The 21913-nt window shown below is 34.8% G+C and overlaps 1 protein-coding gene across 50 annotated transcripts in view; it reads left to right on the plus strand.

Moving 5' to 3' along the window:
• Positions 1-21913, plus strand: part of CLASP2 (cytoplasmic linker associated protein 2) — a 226429-nt gene that overhangs the window by 53057 nt on the left and 151459 nt on the right. For 25 of the 50 annotated variants that reach the window (XM_032162155.2, XM_032162156.2, XM_032162161.2 and 22 more), the window contains exons 7-8: positions 1453-1523; positions 20031-20177. In XM_032162155.2, the coding sequence (XP_032018046.1) occupies positions 1453-1523; positions 20031-20177 (218 nt within the window). Of the gene's footprint in view, positions 1-1452; positions 1524-5856; positions 6003-19452; positions 19648-20030; positions 20178-21913 lie in introns of those variants that run through there. The other 25 variants (XM_058442682.1, XM_058442690.1, XM_058442683.1 and 22 more) reach the window with 4 other exon arrangements.

Here is a 21913-nt window from a genome sequence, read left to right on the forward strand (position 1 = left end):
AATATGTGCCACCACACCCAGCTGATTTTTGTATTTTTGGTAGGGATGTGTGTTTTGCCATGTTGGCCAGGGTGGTCTTGAACTCCTGTGCGCAGGTGATCTGCCCTGCTTGGCCTCCCAAAGCGTTGGGATTATAGGCATGAGCCACCATGCCCAGCCTCCTTTCTGAGGTTCCAGCCTCCAATTCCAATGCTTCCTTCTATCTTATGTCCACGTCTTGTGTCTGGGCAACCTGCTTGGTGTTTGTCCAACCCTCCAGAGTATACTACTCTGTAGGATAAAGAGACCTGTATCTTTGAACCGAAATGCTTTCAATATGTAAATAGTTGTATTTGTTGAATTTATTGGAAGTAGGAGGTGATGTTAAGGTTTAGAAATCCTATTATAATGAATTCCTAGGAGATTTCAACTAAAAAAATTTAGTTCTTACTGAAATAAGCCAATAATTTATTTCAAAAAGTATCTGTACCTTTAATTTACTGGTAAGAAATGACCACGATGAGGACCAAGGCTTAAGTAAGGTTTTAGGAAATGAAATTGTGACAGATATAGGTGGGTAAGTCAGAGAAGAACATTTGGCAACTAAAGGCAATATGTCAGTGACCCTCCTCTCTTCCCCCGTTCTCTAAGTCACAAATTTAAGAATGAATCATAGCACAATATATTGGCAAGGGAAAGAAAAGCAAACTAAAAAAAAATGCTGTCAGTGTTATCCCATTTCACTCTGAAGAAAATTTGTATATGAATATAAAAGTATCAGAAAGGATACAGTTAATAAATACATTCTCTGATAGAAATGTGGTTTTTTCTTTGTTCCTATTTATATTTCCTAATTTTCTTTTATAATGAATGTACATTACTTTTGTAATAAACACATTTTTAACTAAGAAAAGTGATAGCAGAAGTGCAGAAAGTCCTGAATATAAAATTAGAAGCACCAGTGGAATTGGTGTTGTATGAAAATAGTCTTTGTGAATAGCGTCAGGGATAGCATCAGATTATCAGTGATATTAGCCATCTCTTTAGTTTTTGATATTTTATATTTTATTGTTTTTACGTTTGCCTTAAGTTACTTTGGCATGATTTTTATGTGCCTTTAAAAGATGTCTTGGTGACTGAGTAGACTTATTATGAGGTTGAAACTAGGATATTTTTGATGGATTTGGAGAAATGATTTTATGATGAAACATGAGAAACTGCTTTGTGTAAAAATTGTCTTTTCACAAACTTACCTGCAAATATGTAGAGTCCTACCTATATTTGACTTCTTTCAACTGAAGAGAGATGGGTTTTGTGTCTTCTTTCAGTGAGTTAATTGTGAAAGAGAGTTATATAGAAAACTAGCTGAATCCCTACAATTGCTTTTTCTAAGGGAATGGTGAAGGAAATTGTTTCTGTTTAATCTGTATGTTAAAAAAAATCAAACAAACCCAATTTATTCTTTATTCCCAGATTAGAAATGATATTTGCCAAATTTGATGAAGTGCAAAGTTCAGGCGGTATGATTTTGAGTGTCTGCAAAGGTAAGAGTAATTAAGCTCTCAAACATTTCTAAGACTATTTAGCAAAGTTTTAGGCACTGAAATGTATTATATCACTGATTCAAAATAGTTGATTTTGTGGCTTGAAAACTTAGTTGAGACATAATAACAAAATATTTACATCCTGCTGATAATTATCTATCCTCTGATTCTTTTGGAGTGAGTGGAAATTTAATAGTGGGTCCGTTGTGTAAAATGATACTGTTCTCTTTTTTTTTTTTTTTTTTTTTTTTTTTTGGTGATACTGCCTTGTTTTTTGTGTCTTCTGGGTTGAGGTATGATGACCCTCTTGCCCTCCATTTTCCATGCGTAAAATGTGTTTTTATACCTAGAATAATTGTTTTACTTAGTTGTCTTTAATAGAAATTGTCGGGTTGATGGGTTCTGTTATATCTGTGTACAGACTATAAGGGATAATACTGATCAAGAGACTCATACACAGGAACTTCACTAGCATAATCACCTTGGGCTTAAGTAGAATGAGACCAAGTTGGAATTCAGGGACGTTTGGAGTTAGTATCTGGTACTGACTTGATTTTTGTGGTTCCTCTCCTTTTCGTAAAGTTGATAAATTATGTTTAGCTTTGTTGGGTAGCATTTACCTACACTTGAGACTTTAAATGTTAATTAGCCATATATGTAAAGAATATATTCTATTTCCAAAGATAATATAGGTTGCTTTTCCACCTAGTAAAGTAGTTTCATATTAAAGAGAGTGTGGTTAGTTTAGTAATATAAATGATGTTGGAGTAAAAATTTGGTGTGTGAATTTATAGTCAAATAATAGGAAAACTAGTTACTAATATAATTTAGTTACTGTTCTTTGGGTTAAACCAGGACTGAGGATGTGTTGCAGGAAGTCAGATGGAGTAAGTGAGTGTTAGAAAGATTGTGTTTACCCACATCTAAACTTAGTTCCAGAAGCATAAATTGACTTCAGTGCTACCAATCCTCACCTTGAATGCCAGAAGATTCTCACTTCACTTCTCTGAATAGAAAGTGTTTTAAGTATCTTCTCCTTATTTTTCTAGCAATTACCTCTGTCAATTTCTGTAGAAACCAGAAACAGTAGGAAGAGATTTGACAAGATGCTTGAACTTGTGTGTTTTCATAACATAATCGTTTGTGTATTTCAGACTAAGTAGTTACAACTCTAAGGAAAAAAAGTAGAATACTTACAAAATCTAAGGTATTCATTGCTTGGGTATGGTTTATTTCGAAAGCACTGTTATTCTTGTATTTTGTGACATTATTTCTGTTACCTTCAAAATAGAGCTTTTTTGTTTCTTATTCTTTAGTTCCCCTTCCTTTTTCTCTTGTTTATCACTCCATAAACAGGGAGGTTCAGAGTTAGTCTCTGGCATTTATTTTTTTTTGAAGAAGACTTCAAAGATTGTTTGCATTGATGATTACAGTCTGAATATTGCGAGTATGGTCAAATGTGAAAGTTAAAGTCATATTGGTCATAATGTTTTTGATGATAATATGCTGTCACTGAAAAATTCCTTAATGAATTAATTAACAAGAGGATGCTAGAAGAAGGAAACCTATTTATCACGTTGGAAAATCCCAGGGCCCAGGCCTCCTCTTCCCTGTTTTTATTCTCTCTTTCTTAGTGATCCAACCCCAGCCAAAGGCTTTAAATGATAACGTTTTGCTAATGATTCCCAGTATGTAGTTCTAGCCATCATTCATCTCTCCTTTGGGTTAGGTCTAGACTTGGTAGCCTGTGGCCTTGATGACATTCCCATTTGGCTGCCTAATAGGCATTTCAAGCTTACTATGTCCAAAAATGAAACCCTGTTATCTTTTCTTGCCCCTCAGATCTGTTCCTTCTCCAGTCTTAGCCGTTTTAGTCAGTGGCACCATCATCAGCTCAAGCTAGAAACCTGACTTGATTTCCTATTCTAACTGATCAAACATTTCTACTTCTGAAATACTAACATATCCCAAATTTGCTTATTTTTTCCATCTCCACTGCTAATATCCTCTCTAAATCTCCTTTAGCTTTTGCCTGGACTACTTCTGTAGACTTCTGTTCCATGTTTGCCCCCAGGAATCCATTTGCTACTCAGAAATCATAGGGATCTTCTTAAAATGTAAATTAGATCATGTCACAACAGGAAGCAGATAAAGAAATTTCTCCCCTTAAGGAGCCTATAATCTAGTGATGGAGATAGATCATAAACAAGTAAATAAATGGATATACAGTGTGGTTACAGTTGGTAATGGAGGAAATATAACTAACTACTCCTTGTTTAGTGAGTTTAAATTATTCCTAAATACCCTGCTGCCAAGCGAAAGACCATTAGATGAAAAAATTATTTTCACCAGTATTAATGAGAAAAATTATGGTGTGTTTCATCCCAGCCCATGATACTTGAGTAGTTTTCCCAGGTAGAAAAATATATCAATTGAATACTGAAAACAAATTTTTATAAGTAACAATTTGAAGGGAAATTGTACATTAAATAATATCATGGAGTTTAATTCAACTTCTTCTTTATTTCTGCACAATTTTTCCCCACAAAATTTTCAGGCCTTTGTTGATTCGTTTTTATTGCACACTAAAACTAAAACTAAAACTGTAAATAAAGTGATAGAAACAGGAAAACATTTTAGGACAGAGTAAAGGCTCAGCATGAAATCTTGTGGAAATAGTTCAGGCACACAAAGAGCTGTTGAAGATACTGTTCTCTCCCTCACTTGGTGCATTTATGCAAAATAAATTATTTTGGGTCTATCCAAACATGGCACGCAATTCAAATTTGTTCCACCTGATATTCTGTGACCAGAAACTATTATGGTAAACAAAATTTTTTGGTGTGTCTTTGCCTGAAACCATAAAAATGACACATCACACATCTTACAGCATATATTGATTTAGAGTGTTTCGTGATGAAAAAAATCATTTTACTAAATATAAGAAACCAAAGGATTTGTTATAAAGGTGATATAACTTTTTTATAGCTAAAAGTTGTCATCTGGACAGTCATTAAGTGAGTTATAGAGTATTTGATGGTTTTTTGAACTCAACTTGTTATATTATAAAAGTAAGTTAGGCAGAGTCCCTAAGTGCAGTAGAATTAGCTCTGCTATTAGCAGAAAACTGGATTTAAAATCTGTCAGATCGTGATTAGAAGAAGGGAACACTAGCCCTGTAGGAAAGAAAAGACTGAAAGTTGGAGGCCCCCTGCGATTATGGCAGGCTCTGGTGTCGTTATGGAGCTTTCTAGACAGTCTCCTGCGCAAACCAAGGATGTAAACACTAACAGTGTTGGTGGCTGTAATTGCAAATCCTTTTCTCTTTCACTGTGAAAAAAACTATGCATAATTCTTATTTGTCGAGTGTGTGTTTAGGACCTAATGCAGTCTTGGCCATGCAATCATTGTAAAGTATTTTCTGGCTTCTCTGTTTGAAACAGTTGCTAGGAAAAGAATTGTTCTTGGAGGCTGGCAATAAAATAAAGCCTGGAAATGAGGCTTTGAAATTACCTTAATATTTGGCTTCTATGAGTCAATAAGATAACTTCCAGTCTAGTTTTGTATATTTTTATAACATGCCCTTTGGTGAAAAGCAAAGCAGCTCTTTTCTTTGGTTGATTTTTAAAATGTATCTGTTTGTGACCATGAGCTCCAGGGCCTTCCTTCAGAGCTTGACAATGTGCTGATGGTTGTGCAGCTTGGATAGAGGGTGCTCTGCGCCCCTGCAGCTGCGCATTGGCTAGGTTCTGTCTCCACCAGAAGCAAGCTTTGTTCCGTGTGGCCCTGCTGTCCGCACACAGAGCAGCCTTTGATGGGCTGCCTTTGACGTGATTTGTTTACGGCAGCCAGAAATGCTTCCTGCATAATGAGAGCAGTTAATCATGGAAACTGGGCTATTCCTGTTTGTGCACTTCTAGCAATCTTCTGTTGTAAATATTAAAAGGTAACGACAAAAGGATGAAAACCTTTTTAAAAAGGCGCAAATCAGTTAATCCATCAGATCATGTGATTGCTACTGATTACATGGATATCTTTAGGGAAGCAGAAAATGATTGCTGAACACATGCCTTGTGTTTTGATGATTGCATTAAAAGTCCCCCAGCGGGATGGCATTTATTGGCTCTCAGAGCTTTTCTTAGATTAAATTTCAGGCAGCCAGTACAAGGAGAAACATCATAACCTGTATCCAACAGCATATGTGCAGCTAAAGAGTAATCTTAATCAAGTCCTTCTAGGCTCTGCTAAATAAACGAGGGTTTTCAGCAAGACCCCAGACTTTTATTTTGAAGTGGAGTAGCAGCTGTTGGCTATTGCGGTGCAGAGCTGCAGCGAGGCCTGGGTCACACAGTGCTCCGGGTGTCTGCAGGCTGCAGGCCGAGCCCAGTGGCGCAGGCACTGAGCTATACTTATTTGCTGTGCTATTTGACCTCTTGGTTTGAGAGAGCTCCCTGGACCATCTAATGGCTATGGGAGATGGTGAGTAAGATTTATTTTTCTTCTTTTGCTTGTGTTATACACTTCCTTTTAAGGTGACGATCATTTGCTGTGTAAGAAATATATTTCTCCCTAAAGAATGAAGGACACTTGTGTGTTTGTGTGTGTGTGTGTACACTTGTGTGTGCATTTATGCATGTGTGTGCATGTCATTTGACATTTTTTTTCACTTGATGTGTCTGTGTGGGATGTGGCAAGCATAAGGTGACAATTTACCTTGCAACCCAAGCAAGCTTCAGTCTTGGTGGTAGATACGAAGGGATATTGGAAGAAACGTGGAATATGTGCAGAAGCTTAGAGGAAGAACATTGCCTTTGGAGGAATGACAGATTTTGGCAGGAAGATTTGACTAGCTAGCTTGATACCCTTCCTGTTGTATTTGACACAAATAGAATTCTGTGGAAATAAAATATTTAGAGAAGCAAAATGGCTTGCCATGGGCATTATTTTAATTCATATGATTGTTAATTGTCAGTGTCCCAACATTTTTCTAGAAAATATTTAGCCTTTTAAGATTATGCACAGGGTATAATTTGATTAAAAATTGATTTTGCCTGTGTTTTGGTTTGGTAAGGATAATTTTAAAAACACATTATTTCTATAATTCCTAATAGTTCTCCAAAGCACTTTTGTATACTTCATATATATTAACTCCTCAGGTGTGAAGAACTCTGTGAAGTGTTCAGAGTGTTTTGGTATTTCCATCTTACAGATTGAGAAACTGAGACCTGCTGAGACAATATGTCCCAGATCCAGGCACAGAAAGCAAACCAGAACCAAATCTAGGGTCCCAAATGTGCATTTGGTATTTTCCATTATAACACTTAATACTTGAGCTTTTTTCTTTTTTCATTACACCTTTTTTTGTTATGAGGCCTAGAGATATACTTTATAATCACATCAACATCACAGATATGTATGAAGAGAAACCTGAGGTTCCTCAAAAATGTTTTGAATGTTTTTTTGCTAGGTTCTTAAGGAAGACTGGTCCATATCTGGAGGTTTTAACTCTTAACAGTTTCAGCCTTCCTTTGACTATGTATGTAGTGAACTCTTCTAAGAAGTAATTCCCCTAGGGGCTATGAGAGATAGGATACAAATACATCAAAATGATGGTGTTGGTAGACAGTCATTTAAACTATTATGTACATTTAAATGGAAATCTGATAGAAAATTTGGTTTGGCATATCGTTATGATTTGTTCCAAGAATTTATGTAACAGTTTTATATGATCTTATGGAAATAAACGAGAAAATAATTTTTCAACTACCAATTTTTAAGGCAAAAGCAGGATTAACAAATAAGTTCTCATATACTTAAGGGCATTGCCAAGTTTCTTCCTTTAAAAAAAACGTGATTTGTAGATAACCATAAATGTTGCATTTGGTGTGGGCCATATTCAGATTTTATTTTCTTTCTTAAACATTTTAGGTTCAATGGTTATAGTTTTATATTTACTTAGTTTTTCTTTTTTCAAATAATACATAACATTTGGACTGTTTAGGAATATATTGATTATTTTTTAAAAAGTAACCTCTGAAAAAGATCAGAGGGTAACATTTCAGCTAATTGTCTTCTTTAAAAATATATACCTTTAAAAAATTTAAACAAAGATATGTATATAGTAATAGGCTATCTTGGGATTTATATAGTTCTTAACAGTTTGGTATATACTCCTGCATATTAGTCTTTGTCACATCCAGTGCATACACTGTACCGGAATCATGTAAACATATAAAACATGAACATATAAAACAAATGGATTATACTGCCCCTACCTGATGTTTTTTGTTTAATTATGAACTTAATACACGAATGTCATTTCCCTTTCAAAATTCAAACAATGAAGGTAAAGCAAAAATCCCTTCAAAACCACCTTCAAGCCCCGAGCCCAGGTGTAAACAGAGGAGAACTTTTATTAATACGTAGCATGTCTTTTTCTACCTGTTACTGTGCCTTTACATACATATTAAGTATCAAAGTATATGGTTTTGCTTTGACTGTGTTTACATAAATGATACCATTCTGAATGTAATTTTGCCATTAGCTGTGTTTACTCAGTATGGGATGGAGCTTTTTAAAAAAATACCATCATGTGTTATTTTGCGTCATTTTTTTAAACAGTTGCATAGTATTCTATAATATAGACATATCATAACCATTTTGTCTTCTATGCAAATTTGTTTACTATATATAATTTTTCTAAATGGTTCTGAAATAAGCACCTTTGTACAAACCACAGGTGTTTGTGTATACACACACGTATATATTTCTTAAAATAGTCTGGACGTGGAATTTCTGAATCAAAGTTTTCATTCATTTTAGAATTGTGTTAGGTATAGCTAATTTGCTCCAAAAGAGGCTTTACCACATACACTCCCACCAGTAGTGTCTGCTGTCCTACATTCTTTTCAGTTCTGGTTATTATTAAAATTTGTCTATCAGATGGTTGAAAAATATCTCACCCTTTATAAACATCTATGCTTTCTGATAAGATTGATCACCTTCATGTGTTTGGTTATTTATATTTCCTTTTCTGTAGATGCCTTTCAGCATTGTAGCCAACTTTTTGGTTGTTTGACCTTTTTTGTTGTTGTTTATTTATACTTGCTTTTTATATATTCCAGTTATTAATCTATTATCTATTGAATATGTTATGTAAGCTTAACTTCAAGACCATGTGAAAGATTTCATTAGCAGTTTTATTTCTAGGCAAACTTGGGTTTGTGAAGCACTATAATGGCTTTCACTTAAGAATTGGGGGTGCATTTGGGGGGCTTTTCAATTTAGTTGTCCTCACCCTTACCCATGAGTATTAAACCAAGTAGTCGGATAATCATGCAGTAACTCTGGGCAATCAAACCAGATAGAGTTAAAAACCTGTAGGATTATTATGTGGTGCTGAGCCCTGCAGTCTGCCTCAAAAAGCGGGCAAGAGGAATTTGGCCTTTTGTTGTTATGCTGCAGAGTGGCTGGAAAGAAATAAGGTTTTGTTGTAAATAGATTGTTTCTAAACTTTTAACATTTCAACACAGTCTATTATTCCAAAAATGAGTCTTCAAAAATATATATAAAAGTGATGATATAACCATGGCTTTCTAGAGACCAGCCTTCTGGGACTACATCAAACTAATATATAACTTGGTGTGTGATATATATATATATATATCTTGATTTACAATTGTTTATAGAACAATAGCAACACATTAATACTAAATAGATCTCTCTTCTTCCATGCTGTTGAATATTCTTTGTGATACACCAGGATTGGGTAATTTAAATTAATGAAAGAAAGCAACCATTTGACTTACTGGCAAGAAGGCTAACTTTTCTCGTAGGGACACTGATAGAGGGAAAAGAAGTCTATAAGGTGAAAAAGTAAATTACAAGAGACAGAAGATTGGGCATTAGCAGTAATACAGGCAGTAAGTAGCGGGCACTAAGATTGAAAATAGACAATGACTAAAATAAAGTCACCCTATGGTACCTTCCTGCTGTAGCCATTGAAGGTGTTGTACAACCGTCCTGTGTTTTAGGTCTGTGTTAAGGGCATCTAAGTGCATATACTGTACCTTTGAATAAATAGGATCCTTCTAAGGCAGTCTCATTTACCCCTTGGGTGCAGGGGGTTGGGCACCAATAGTAACATATCCTCAAACCTGATGTTGCTAATAAACTTGAATCTTCAAGAAAAGGTTTACATGTTTTTTTTTGTACATATAGAATAGTACATTGATGTTCTTACAGCTGCAATAGGCTGAACTGTCTTGAAAATTTAAGTACTTGAAATGACTAAATTTTGTAAAGGTTCTAAATAAACCTGAATCTGAGCCTCATTTATTATTTAGTTTGATGTTATGGCTATTATGGCCTGTGTTATTTAATTTCATTAATACCAAATAATGGTTTAAATTGTGATTGTCCCATTACTTCATTGGACTGTTCAAAGTCTTGCATTTTTAAAGGACCCCTTTAAATAAAAGGGCAAAAGTCTTCAAATATATTTTTAACTAGTCAGTTATATCTACCTAGAAATTTCAAGATACTTTATCAAATATCTTGGCCTCTATTAAACTTTGTATAGAACCGACTTTATTTCTTATAAATAAAATAGTTAACTAAGGTTGTGCTGCTGAGAATACTGCATCTTCATGTGAATATTAAAATATAGCCAATTGTCTTATTTTTGAAGTGCTTGAATTTTCCATTTCTAATAATTTTACTGAATTGTTTCATTTTAGTTTAAATTGAAGATGTTTTAAATTTTTACTATTTGATTCCTTTACTTCTGAAAGCTTGTGATTTTCTTTAGCTCTGGGAAGTTTTCTCCTATTATTTTTTCGTAAGCTTTTCCCCTTTATTAGTTTAGTCTTTTCTTACCTAATTGTTATTCAGATATTGAACTTCCTGGGTTGATCCTCTGTCTTTTATGTTTTGTCTTCACTTTCAAGTTTTATGTCTTTCTCTTATTCTATATTCTGGGAGATATCCTTGACTTTCTCACCTAATCCTTCTATTAAATTTTAACTTTAACAAACGAAAGTTTAAATGTGTCCAAGAACTTGCTTTTTCCCTTTTCCATGGTTCCATTTCCACAAAATCCTGTGTGTGTATGCGCACATGTGCACATTTGTGTGTAAAATGTTGTGCTCTCTGAATCGGGGATGGGAAAGAGTTTAATAAAACGATTCCGTAGATTTTCAGTTGCTCCTTGTGCTCATCCCTGTACTTTCTGGCTTAGAAATAGTCACTTCTCTGTTATTCTGCAAGGTAGATAAATTCTCTGCTGTTTTAGCTTCTGAGAATCACAAGTTGTGGCTTTACTGTGTACTGTGGTGTTAATGGTGTTATTCTTCAGTAGCTGTTCATTCTTTTTTTTTTTTCTTTTTTTTGACAGTTCAGAGCAAAGGGAATGTGCCTTCTTTTTTTGCATCTTTTAAGAATTCATTGTGATCTTTTAGATGCTAATTTCACATATTCCACCCTCATCTTATTTTCTTTACCCTTTTATTTTATTGAGATTCCAGTGCAGGATTTTAAGCAAGGGAGTAAAGTGATTAAAATTATTATAATTTTTTAATGAAGCATTTCAAACATACCCAGAAATAGTATTATAATGAATTTCCATTACTACTTATCATCCAGTTTCAAGAAATTATGACTACTATTTATTCATCTATATCCCTACCCCATCTTTTCCCAGCCCTGCTATCCTGCTGGACTAAGAATGTGTGTGTATGTGCACATGGTACTCATCATGTATATCAGATAAAGTGTCTTTTAGAAAGACAGTTACAATACCATTGTCACACCTAAAAGTTTAACCCTTAGTGTCAAATAATGTGTTCACATTTTCTCAGTTGTTTTATAAGTATCTTTTTACAGTTTGTTTTGAATCAGTATTTGAAGAAAGTTCACCATTGCAATTGGTTGATATACCTCTTAAGGCTCTATTCATCTATAGGATTTATCTCACTTTTTTCTCCTCTTGCCATTTATTTATTGAAGAAAAAAACATCTGTTAAATATTCTTCCTGCACACTAGATTTTTTTATTGTGTTGTATGGTGCTTTTATATTTCTGCTTTTTAATGTTTATCTCCTGTATTTCCTCAAAATTGAAAATTTTTCTAATGGCTTGATCAGAATCGTCTTAATTTATTAGAATGGGTTTGGTACATATTTTCATGTGTGGTATTTTGGATTTCTGTCAGAAGGCATACACTGTCTGATTGTCTTTCTTTGTGATCCTAATATTGAGCAGTGGGTTTAGGCGTTATCAGCCTGATCTATCCTTTATACAGTTCCTCTCAGCCTTTCATTTAGTGATTTTGGCAGCCATTGATCCAAATTACTTTTTTAGAGGATTATATTGTCTACTTTGTGGTTTGGAAGGAAGTCAAAAATAGAAGCAAGGAGACCGCTCTGGTAGTAATATAGGCAGAGACAATACCGGTCTGGCCTTAGATTAGGAGTGGCAGCAGAGGTAAAGAGAAACAGGTGGATTTCAGCACAAGAACTATTGGTAGACGATCTCTGTGGGTCAAAGGAAAACTTGAGCACATTATGAGCTTGAGCAGCTGAATAGATGGTGACGTTATTTACTGGGATTGGGGAGGACTTAGGGAGATCAGTTTTGGATGATGTTGGTGTTATGTATCTATATGAAATTCGAGTGGCTTGGAGTTACCCATGGGGGAGATATCTAGTAGGCAATTGGATATATAGGTCTGGAACTCAGAGATGGTCTAGGCTAGAGACAAACATTTGAGAGCTGTCAGCATACAGAAGGTATTTAAAACCGTTGAGAATGAATGAGGTCATTTAGAGAGTGTATAGTCTGGAGAGAAGGAGAATATTCAACATTTAATTGTTGGGTAGAGAAAGAACAGCCAACAGAAGAGACTTAGCTAGAGGGACCTGTGAGATTAGAGAAAATCCAAGGAGAGCTTCCTATTGTAAAAGCACAGTGTGGGAAGTGTAGACAGCTAAAGTTTGAGTTTTCCAAGGTATCTGTGGTATAATAGTTTATAGGGATTATCGTTTCCTAATCTCAGTTTGTAATTTAGCTGTTAGGTATAACCATAGTCACCATACACTCTCATAGTATGCGAGAGTGTAAAACAGCTCAGAAATCCCAAGTCTTGTTGTTCATTGTTTTAATTAGAACAAGGAAGGATACAGCTTCAAGGGAAAAGAGGAACTTTGGTATAAGAAACTACTTAATGTGAATCAGAGCATATTTTGTGCATGAAAATTCATAGTGTTGGGGGTTCTTCTTACTGAACTGTTTGTTTCACTGAAGAAAATCCACATAAGATGTATTTTTTTTCTATAAGATGTGGTATAAATTTTGGTTTGCTCTTTTATTTGCCATGTAAAATGGTGCAGTTTTTCATCTTTTATATGAATTTGAGAAGCAGAAGTTTCGGGTTTTGGAATACATGTACCCATAAAAGTGAAGTGGAGGCCGGGTGTGGTGGCTCATGCCTGTAATCCCAGCACTCTGGGAGGCCAAGAAGGACAGATTACCTGAGGTCAGGAGTTTGAGACTATCCTGGCCAACATGGTGAAACCCCATCTCTACTAAAAAGACAAAATTAGCTGGGCATGGTAGTGCATGCCTGTAATCCCGTCTACTTAGGAGGCTGAAGCAGTAGAATCGCTTGAACCCGGGAGGCAGAGGTTACAGTGAGCCAAGATCACACCATTGCGCTCCAGCCTGGGTGACAACAGCAAAACGCTATCTCAAAAAAAAAAAAAAAGAGGTGGAAAGTTTAAAAAGCCGTTTCAATACATGTCTTTCCCAAAGTGAGAGAAAGAAAAAAAAGGACAAGGCATGATTAATATAAATTCACAGACCCTTATCTGAAACCTTTGGGACCACTTGTGTTTTGGAATTTAGAATGTATTCGATTTTAGAAAATTAATAAGGTTATACCCCATGTATTATGTAACAGTTTCTGCTGGGCTTGGGGCAGCACCCTATGATCAAGCACATTAGTGTTTTTTGGGGTTTTTTTTTTGAGACAGGATCTCGCTCTGTTGCCCAGGCTGAAGTGCAGTGGCATTATCTTGGCTCACTGCAGCCTCCGCCTCCCGAGTTCAAGGGAGTCTCCTGCCTCAGCCTCCCAAGTAGGTGGGATTACAGGCATGCGCCACCACGCCTGGCTAATTTTTGTGTTTTTTTGTAGAGATGAGGTTTCACCATGTTGGCCAGGCTGGTCTCAAACTACTGGCCTCAAATGATCCACCTGCCTTGGCCTCCCAAAGTGCTGGGATTACAGACGTGAACCACCGCGCCCAGCCATGTTTTTGCCATTAAATATATGTGAATTCATACTGAGTAGAATACACATAAATAGCCTTATATCAGTTCACATCATGTTTTGTCATAAACTGAGTTCAGATGAGTTTTATGCCACCAAATGAGTTTAAAAGACAAAACAAAAGTTGGGTTTTCAGAGCTTTTTGACTTTCAGGCATGCAGATAAGTCATTGTGGGCCTATAGTGTCTCAGTGCTTGCTAGGGACAGTTTCCAAGTGTTACTTGAAGGCAACAAAAGGTAAAACCTTATCTTACTTGGTCTTTTTCCTTCTCTTCTCTTTCTGCCTGTTTCTCCCCTTCTCCCTTCTTGTACTCCTTTCTTCCTCCAGTCTCTCCCTCCTCTTTTTCCTCTTTTATCACTTCCTCCATCCACCTCCTCTTCCCCTCCATCTCTTCCATTGTTCTCCTCCTGTATTTCATCTCTTCTCCCTCTCCTGCCTCCTCCATTTCCATCTATTCCTACTTCATTTCCATTTCTTCCTTCTCTATTTCCATCTCTTCCTTTTCTCCGTTTTCTTTCCTTCTTTCCCATCTACATTATATAGAAGACCACTGCAGCCTGCTCACTTTAATCATTTCTATCCTTCAATATATTTTAATATGCTTATCTTATTCAGTTTCTGCACCCAATCATACCAGTCTCTTTGAAACTTTGGAGCAAGAACAAAAGTGTCAACAGTCATAATTTGTAATTTGCTTTTTGTGTTTGATTCTTCTTTTGTTTATTCAGTAAATACTTTAGCACCTACTATATGTATCCTAAGTGACATCTTCTGATTTGTCTTTCAATTCACTAGTGATCCCCTGAGTTGTGTCTAAGCTACTGTTATGCATGCCCACTGAATTTAAATTTCAGTTACTATATTTTTATTTGTAGAAATTGCATTTGGTTATTTAAAAAATCTATGTCACTTTTTATAATTTTTCAATTCCCAAAGTCGTTTGCTCAGTTATTGTATAGTCCATGTCCGATAACTCTAGGATTTTAAGTGGGTCTTTTCCTATTGTCTGTTTCTTTTTATATTGTTCTTGGCTCATGGTTTCTTGTTTCCTGTTGTACCTGGTGCCTTTTGGGAAATTATTTGTGGGAATAATTTGAGGCCAGACACCTTCTTCCAGCAAAATTTTGCTTTATGTTTGTCTGTTGTTTGGAAGTACTACCAGTCTGAGCCCACAAAGTTTAAGGTCTTGAGTGTCTGGACCACCCAAGCAGTTGACCTTAATGAAGCACTCTATTTGATTCACTTCTCTGTTATTCTCTTTCAAGAAGAGCTTGAAAGGAATTGACTAAAGGAAGATAAGATCTTACTTATGATTTACTTTAACCTTGAGGGTATAGTTGTTTGGTATACCAGCTTTTGGTGGGAAGAGTCCTCTGTTAGACCCTGCATCTAATGTGGGTTTTGAATTCTGTTCCCTTTGCCCCACAAGGCCTTCAGAATAGAAGCTCCACTGTACTGGTTTTATCCTTGTATTTTTTACTGTATTATAAAATATTTATTGCTTTTATTACATATAAAAATTTGTACATGATTTAGTGTGTTATCATTGTTTGCTTTTGTAGTATTACTTTTAATAACTTAGTAGTGCTTTCATTGGAACCTGAAAGTCTCCATACTGTGAAATGTGTGCCATTCTAGATACTGTTCCACATGTTGAAGATACAACAGGGGCAACAGTTGACAAAAGTTTTTAATCCCACAGCTCATATATTTCAGTAGCAGGACACAGATAAGCAAAATAAGTAAAATATATAGGTGATAAGTGCTAGGAAGAAATAACACAGGCAGGGATACATCAGAGTACCAGGGTGTTGGGAAGTTTGTGATTTTAGTATCCAGAGAAAACTTCGTTGAGAAGGCAACAGATGGATAAAGACATGAAGATGGTGAGTGAACAGTATGGATGTGGATGAAAAAAGCATTCTAGGCAGAAGAAGCAAGGCAAAGGCCCTGCCATGAATCACAGGAGGGAGGCTAGGCTGGTGGGGGGATTAGAGAGAAAGAAGTAGGAGATAAGGTTGGAGAGACCTGTGTGACCGTTAAGATCTTAGAGTTCTGATAGACCTTTTTATGTAGTCATAGGAGGATTTTGAACAGTGATGTGATATGACTTTGTTCAACCCAGGATTCCATGTTGAGAATAAACTTTAGGGGACAAGGTAAGCAGCAGGAAGAGTTAGTTGGCTGTGACAATTATTCCTAGACTGTTCTAGGTAATGGGGTTGCAGCATGAACAAGACAGTTTCTGCTCTTTAAGAAGCTTCCAATCCACATTGGAATCCACATATAAAAATCAGTGTCTATTATTTCAGTAAGTGATAGCTGCTAGGAAGAAAATAATTGAGGCTTGTTTTGATATTTCATAGTTATTTAGAAAAAAATTTAAGCCTAGAATATTTATTTATAACCTTTTACAAATGTTTAACAAATTTTAAATTTTAGGGCTAGTGATAATGAATTAGTTTTATGAATTCTTTTAGCTGATAGTAATAAAAACCATAACCTTATTGGAAGTGGGTAAAATTTTATTTCTTCCTATGTTTATAGATTTATTTATTTTTCCTTTTAGTTTTTCAGTTTTTGTTTTATATATACGAAGCTGTGTTACTGGGTACATAAATATTCAGGGTTCTGATTTTTTTCCCGTGGAATAACCTCTTTCTCATTATTAAACATCTCTCTTTATCTCTAGTAATGCTTTTCAAGCTGCTTTGTTTGAAATTAGTGTAGCTACACCAGCTTTCTTTTGATTTGTATTTTCCTTGGTCTGTCTTTCCCTAACCTTTTTGTGACCTTATAGGTAAAAATACATCTCATTTAAGCAACCTATTTTAAAAAATTTATTCTGGGTCTTTCACTTTTACTAGTTCATTTATATTTAAGAGAATTACTGATACACTTGGTTTTATATTTACTATTTTATTTTTATCATATCCACTTGTTTTATTTTTCTTTTTGTGTCTCTTTCTTCTTTTCAGTTAATCAGATATTTTAAATTTATTTTCTTTTTCTTCTATGTGTATACTTACTCTTTTTTTTTTTTTTGGAGATGGAATCTTGCTCTGTTGCCCAAGCTGGAATGCAGTGGTGCGATCTCGGCTCACTGCGACCTCCACCTCCTGGGTTCACGCCATTCTCCTGCCTCAGCCTCCCGAGTAGCTGGGACTACAGGCGCCCACCACCACGCCCAGCTAATTTTTTGTATTTTTAGTAGAGATGGGTTTCACCGTGTTAGCCAGGATGGTCTCAATCTCCTGACCTCATCGTCCACCTGCCTCGGCCTCCCAAAGTGCTGGGATTACAGGCGTGATCCACCGCGCCCAGCCTATTTACTCTTCTTTACTAGTTAGTCTAGAGCCGAGATTGGCAAACGGTTGCTTGCAGATCAAAACCATCTGCCCTCCTGTTTTTGTATATAAAATTTTATTGAAACACAACTGCACCCATTTGTTTACATATTGTGTGTATATAACTGCTTTGGTGCTATAATGTCATAATTGAGTAGTTGCATGGAAAGACCATATGTGTATGGTTTACAAAGCCTGAAATAGTTGATATGTGGTCCTTTATAGAAAAAGAATGCCATCCCCTCCCCTAGGGGCGTGATTCTTAAACTCAATCATGCATCAGAATGACTGGGAGGGCTTTTTAATACATAGATTACTCTAGAGTTTCTGATTCAGTAGGTTTGGGTTGGGGCCCAGGAATTTGCATTTTTAACAAACTGCCAGGTGATGCTCAGCTGCTGGTATGGGGCCACATTTTGAGGACTGGTGCCATAGATACTACTATGCGTCTTTGACTTATAATCTAAAATAAATTATTAATCTAAAATCTAATTATATGTAGATATAATCTAAAATAATCTAAAATAAATTATATGTTTACTACTTCCTCAGTAAGGCTCAAATCTTTAGAAACCTTTGACTTTGTTTGCTTACCTCTTAGTAGTACCATTTTATAATAACTTCATACTGGAACAGCCCATGTCTTGTCGGTAGTAGAATGGATATTAATAAATTGTGGTACTTTCATACAGTAGAAAACTATCAGCAATGAAAATGGGTCTTCCAAACATTATCTTCCAACATTGAATAAAAAGAAGCTAGATACCAAAATACATATTGTATGATTCATTTTATATAATGTTCAAAAATGAACAAAACCAAGTGTTAGAATTCAAGACTAGTTAGCTTTGGTAGGAAATGTAGACTTTCAAGAGTCTCGAGGGCACTTACAGGATGCTGGTAATAATCTATGGATCTGGATACTGGTTATACTGGCATGATCATTTTGTGAAAATTAATTAGCTGTATACTTATGATTTGTATACTTTGCTGTATTTTGATAAAAAGTTTAAAAATTAATTTCCCAGTAGTTTGAGAAGAGTTATTATTATTTTTTTTTAATGGTAGGGACATATTTACTCTTTTCAGTTCTTGTGTGTGTGTAGGAACAGAATACTGTTTCCATGGGAACTTCTGGCTGCTCTGTGTTTCAGTGCTTAACTTTCTGTAGATTTGTATGTCTGCTCTTTCTTAGCTGCATTTTTTTAACATAACAGTAGCAAAGAAGTTTATTTGGAATTGTATTAGTGTTTTTAACAAAGCAGTCTATGTACTGCATCGGTTTTAAGCTTATTAATTTATCCAAACTGACTCCCTAATAGTGTTATGCTAAAAAAATAATTTTTTAAGAGTAGAAGATAATTTTTTCCTGCAAGTTGTATTACTGAAAAACACTTTCTGAAATAGAATGTGACTTTAGAGTGTCTATTTGATTCTTTTTTCTTTTAATAAATAAAAGTCTTAAAACTTGCTTGGCATATTTTAAGATATATTTAATAGTTATATTAAATAGTTATATATTAAAAATAGTTATTCAAAATATTTAATAATATCTCTTTATAGGAATTATTTAATTCTAAGTGATTGGGTATTTGTTTAAGTAAAGAAAGTCCATTGAAAGGAAAAGATTCTGGCTTATTCATCTGAAGCGTGTGGTAAAGCTGCTTTTCTGCCTCGCCCATGTTATTTGTCATGGTTGATTTGTGCAGGGTCCTAGAGAAAACCATCTTCTCAGGAGAGTAAAATACATTGTGTGTGTGTGTGTGTGTGTGTGTGTGTGTGTGTGTGTGTGTGTGTGTGTGTGTGTGCTGGGAGGTGTTTCATTTGCCTATAAGTAGATGATACTAGTGTGGTCATTCATATTCCAAAAGGAGCCTTGTAGAATCATTTATGAAAACAAATTGTTTTGTTTGGTTTCTATGGCTTAAATAAAGAGCAGATTTTAAGATTACAGAGTTAATTATGCACAGTAATGAGCACTGTGGCTGTCTATGCTTTACTGATGCAATAAGCATCCCAGCAGCATGAATATTGCATAAAACCTTATTTTCTATTTATATAAATTTTCATCTCAAGAAAAACATAGATTTCTAAGCCTTTAGTTTTGAATGCCTTTGAAATTTTGATATAGAGTAAGGATTATAGCTAATAGAGAATTTTTTAGATGCATGGAGAATTTTTACCTTTCATCTGGCAGTAGCTGCCATAAGATGATGTCACCTTGTAGCTGATTGGCTGTTACAGCACCTAGGGCAGGGAAGAGAAAGAAAAATGCCGGCACAAACCTCAGTGGTGGTTCTGTGGTTGTTTCTGTCTTTTTTTGATAGAATCTTTGATTAGTATCGAATTTACTGTATTTGGCCATGTGAACTATTGGGAGCCTCCTAGGGTGAGGGAAATTAAGAGCTTTCAGAGGAATGAGGCGACTGATTTGCAAACGGATCTGTGATTGTAAGTTGCAGAATCTGGGTATAAGGAATAAGGCAGGGCATGCTAGAAGATACACTATGGGAGGAGCTGGCAGAAAATGCAGAGTAGCAAAAACATGAAAAATACTTTTACTACCTTTAGAGTTAAAATGTTTTGTTTTATGTTTTGACTTAATATGTATAAGTAAGAAGTATGAAAATACTGCATTTTGGTTTTGAATTACAGAGGATTATTTTATATGGTGTTAGCCAATATATAAACGCTTATTCAAAGGACCTTTATTTTGTATTATATATCTTACCAAAGTAATGATTTTATATATGGCTTTATTTTATTTTTGAGCTTTAGGGAAAATGGAACAAAGCTTAGTTCTCTTAAGTACATTTTTCTGATGCTTTGTGCAGATAAAAGCTTCGATGATGAAGAATCAGTGGATGGAAATAGGCCATCATCAGCTGCTTCAGCCTTCAAGGTTCCTGCACCTAAAACATCCGGAAATCCTGTCAACAGTGCAAGGAAGCCTGGTTCAGCAGGTGGCCCTAAGGTTGGAGGTAATGTAAATCCATTTTAAATCTTTTATGCATGCTCCATGCCCTTGATATGGCCACACATACTTAGAACTTCAGAGGAATATGTTTATTCATGACTGCAGCACGATTGCAGATCTGGAGTCTGTTGCAACATTCAGAAGAATACGACGCCCTTTTGAAATGTATAAAATATTGTATACTGCTATTTCCTCTAAGAACGTATGTGAATTAGTCTCTTCTTGAAGGTATTTATTTTTCAGATGCCATTTTGAAAAAGATTTATGGAAGTTTTTTGGGTTTTTGTTTTGTTTTGTTTTTTTAAGCAGAGAACAGGTTTTTCAGAATTTGGCTACTAATTTTCAAGTGTAATAGCTGTTACAGAAATGTTGAATTATGTAATGTTTTTATTCATTCCTCTAGGTAGTAAGTCTTAAATACTCCAGCATTTAAAAAATGGTTGAAGATACTGGGTATTGAATCATTTGTCACAATAGGAGATGGGTGGTGGTCAAGTAAAATTGCCTCAAAAATGGTTCCTGGATTAAATCATAATAAGAAAATAAGAAAAATCAGGTTTCATGCAATTTTATAATACATAGCATATTCATTGATCATATTAGAACTGTTTCTAGCATATTGTTTATCTTTAAATTTTTTAATGGGTATTCTTCCATGTGTTAATTAGAAAGCCATGAATATATTTCTGGTGTTAGTTTCTGCTAGATCTTTCTGATAGAATGAATCTATGAAAATAAGGGTATTTAATTCTAAAAAGACAGTAATCTCTCTTTTCCTTCCTTTCGTTTTTAAAAATAAATTTATGTCTTAGTTGTGATATTTTGGGAAAACACATCTTTCCTTGTTTACAGTAACTGGTGAGAAAATCATGGTCTTGAGGATTTTTGTTTTTTCTTTTTGTATATAGTACTTTTTATTAAAAACCAAAAAGGAAAGAAAAATAAACTGTATATTTTGACCAGGTTCCATAAGGAGTTGTGTTCCCTTGATCTTTCTATACAACCCTCAATTTTTTCCCATCATATGAGATTCTAAATATAGAAAAACTATCATAAGTATTTCATTTAAACAATCTTCTGTGTCATATAACTAGCAATAAAGATGGTATGATATATATACATACACATATGGGTGTATAAATATATATATATATATATATATGCACATATAACTAAATAGCTGAAATTAAAATGTCTTGCTGATTTCTCCGGATGTTTCAAGTAATCTATACTTCAGATTTTTAATTATTTTCTTTTTGTCTTGTAATTTTATGGTTGTATTCTCATCCAAATGTTAGTTATGATATCCCATTAGAAGATAGTTTTTATGTTGCATTCCTATTTACCGCTAGTAAAAAGTATATGACATTTTTTGGTTTCTTCCTTTTATAACAAATAGCTCTCTTCAGTTATTACAAGGGGAATCTTTTTCTTAATTTTGAATTACAGAATTCTAATCTATGATATTATAATAATTTTATGAAGCTGTCTTTTAGCTTAAAATGGATGAATATTTGAGATTTGTGGTGATAACATTTAACATTTTATGAACTGAACCAGTGGCTTATAATTTTTTTTCGTGGTTTGTTATCTTTTTAGAAGAAAATTGAAATTTACCTATCATTCTGATATTAATCATATTGATATAATCAGATACTCTTTTGTAAAAAGGATAAACTTCTTAAGCTCCTCCACCCCCATTCTTGTAGTTTCTATTCCTACCAGTTAAATGAAAAGGTT

This window comes from Hylobates moloch, unplaced genomic scaffold (genome assembly GCF_009828535.3).
Source record: "Hylobates moloch isolate HMO894 unplaced genomic scaffold, HMol_V3 SCAFFOLD_8, whole genome shotgun sequence".
NCBI classification, from domain to species: Eukaryota; Metazoa; Chordata; class Mammalia; order Primates; family Hylobatidae; genus Hylobates; species Hylobates moloch.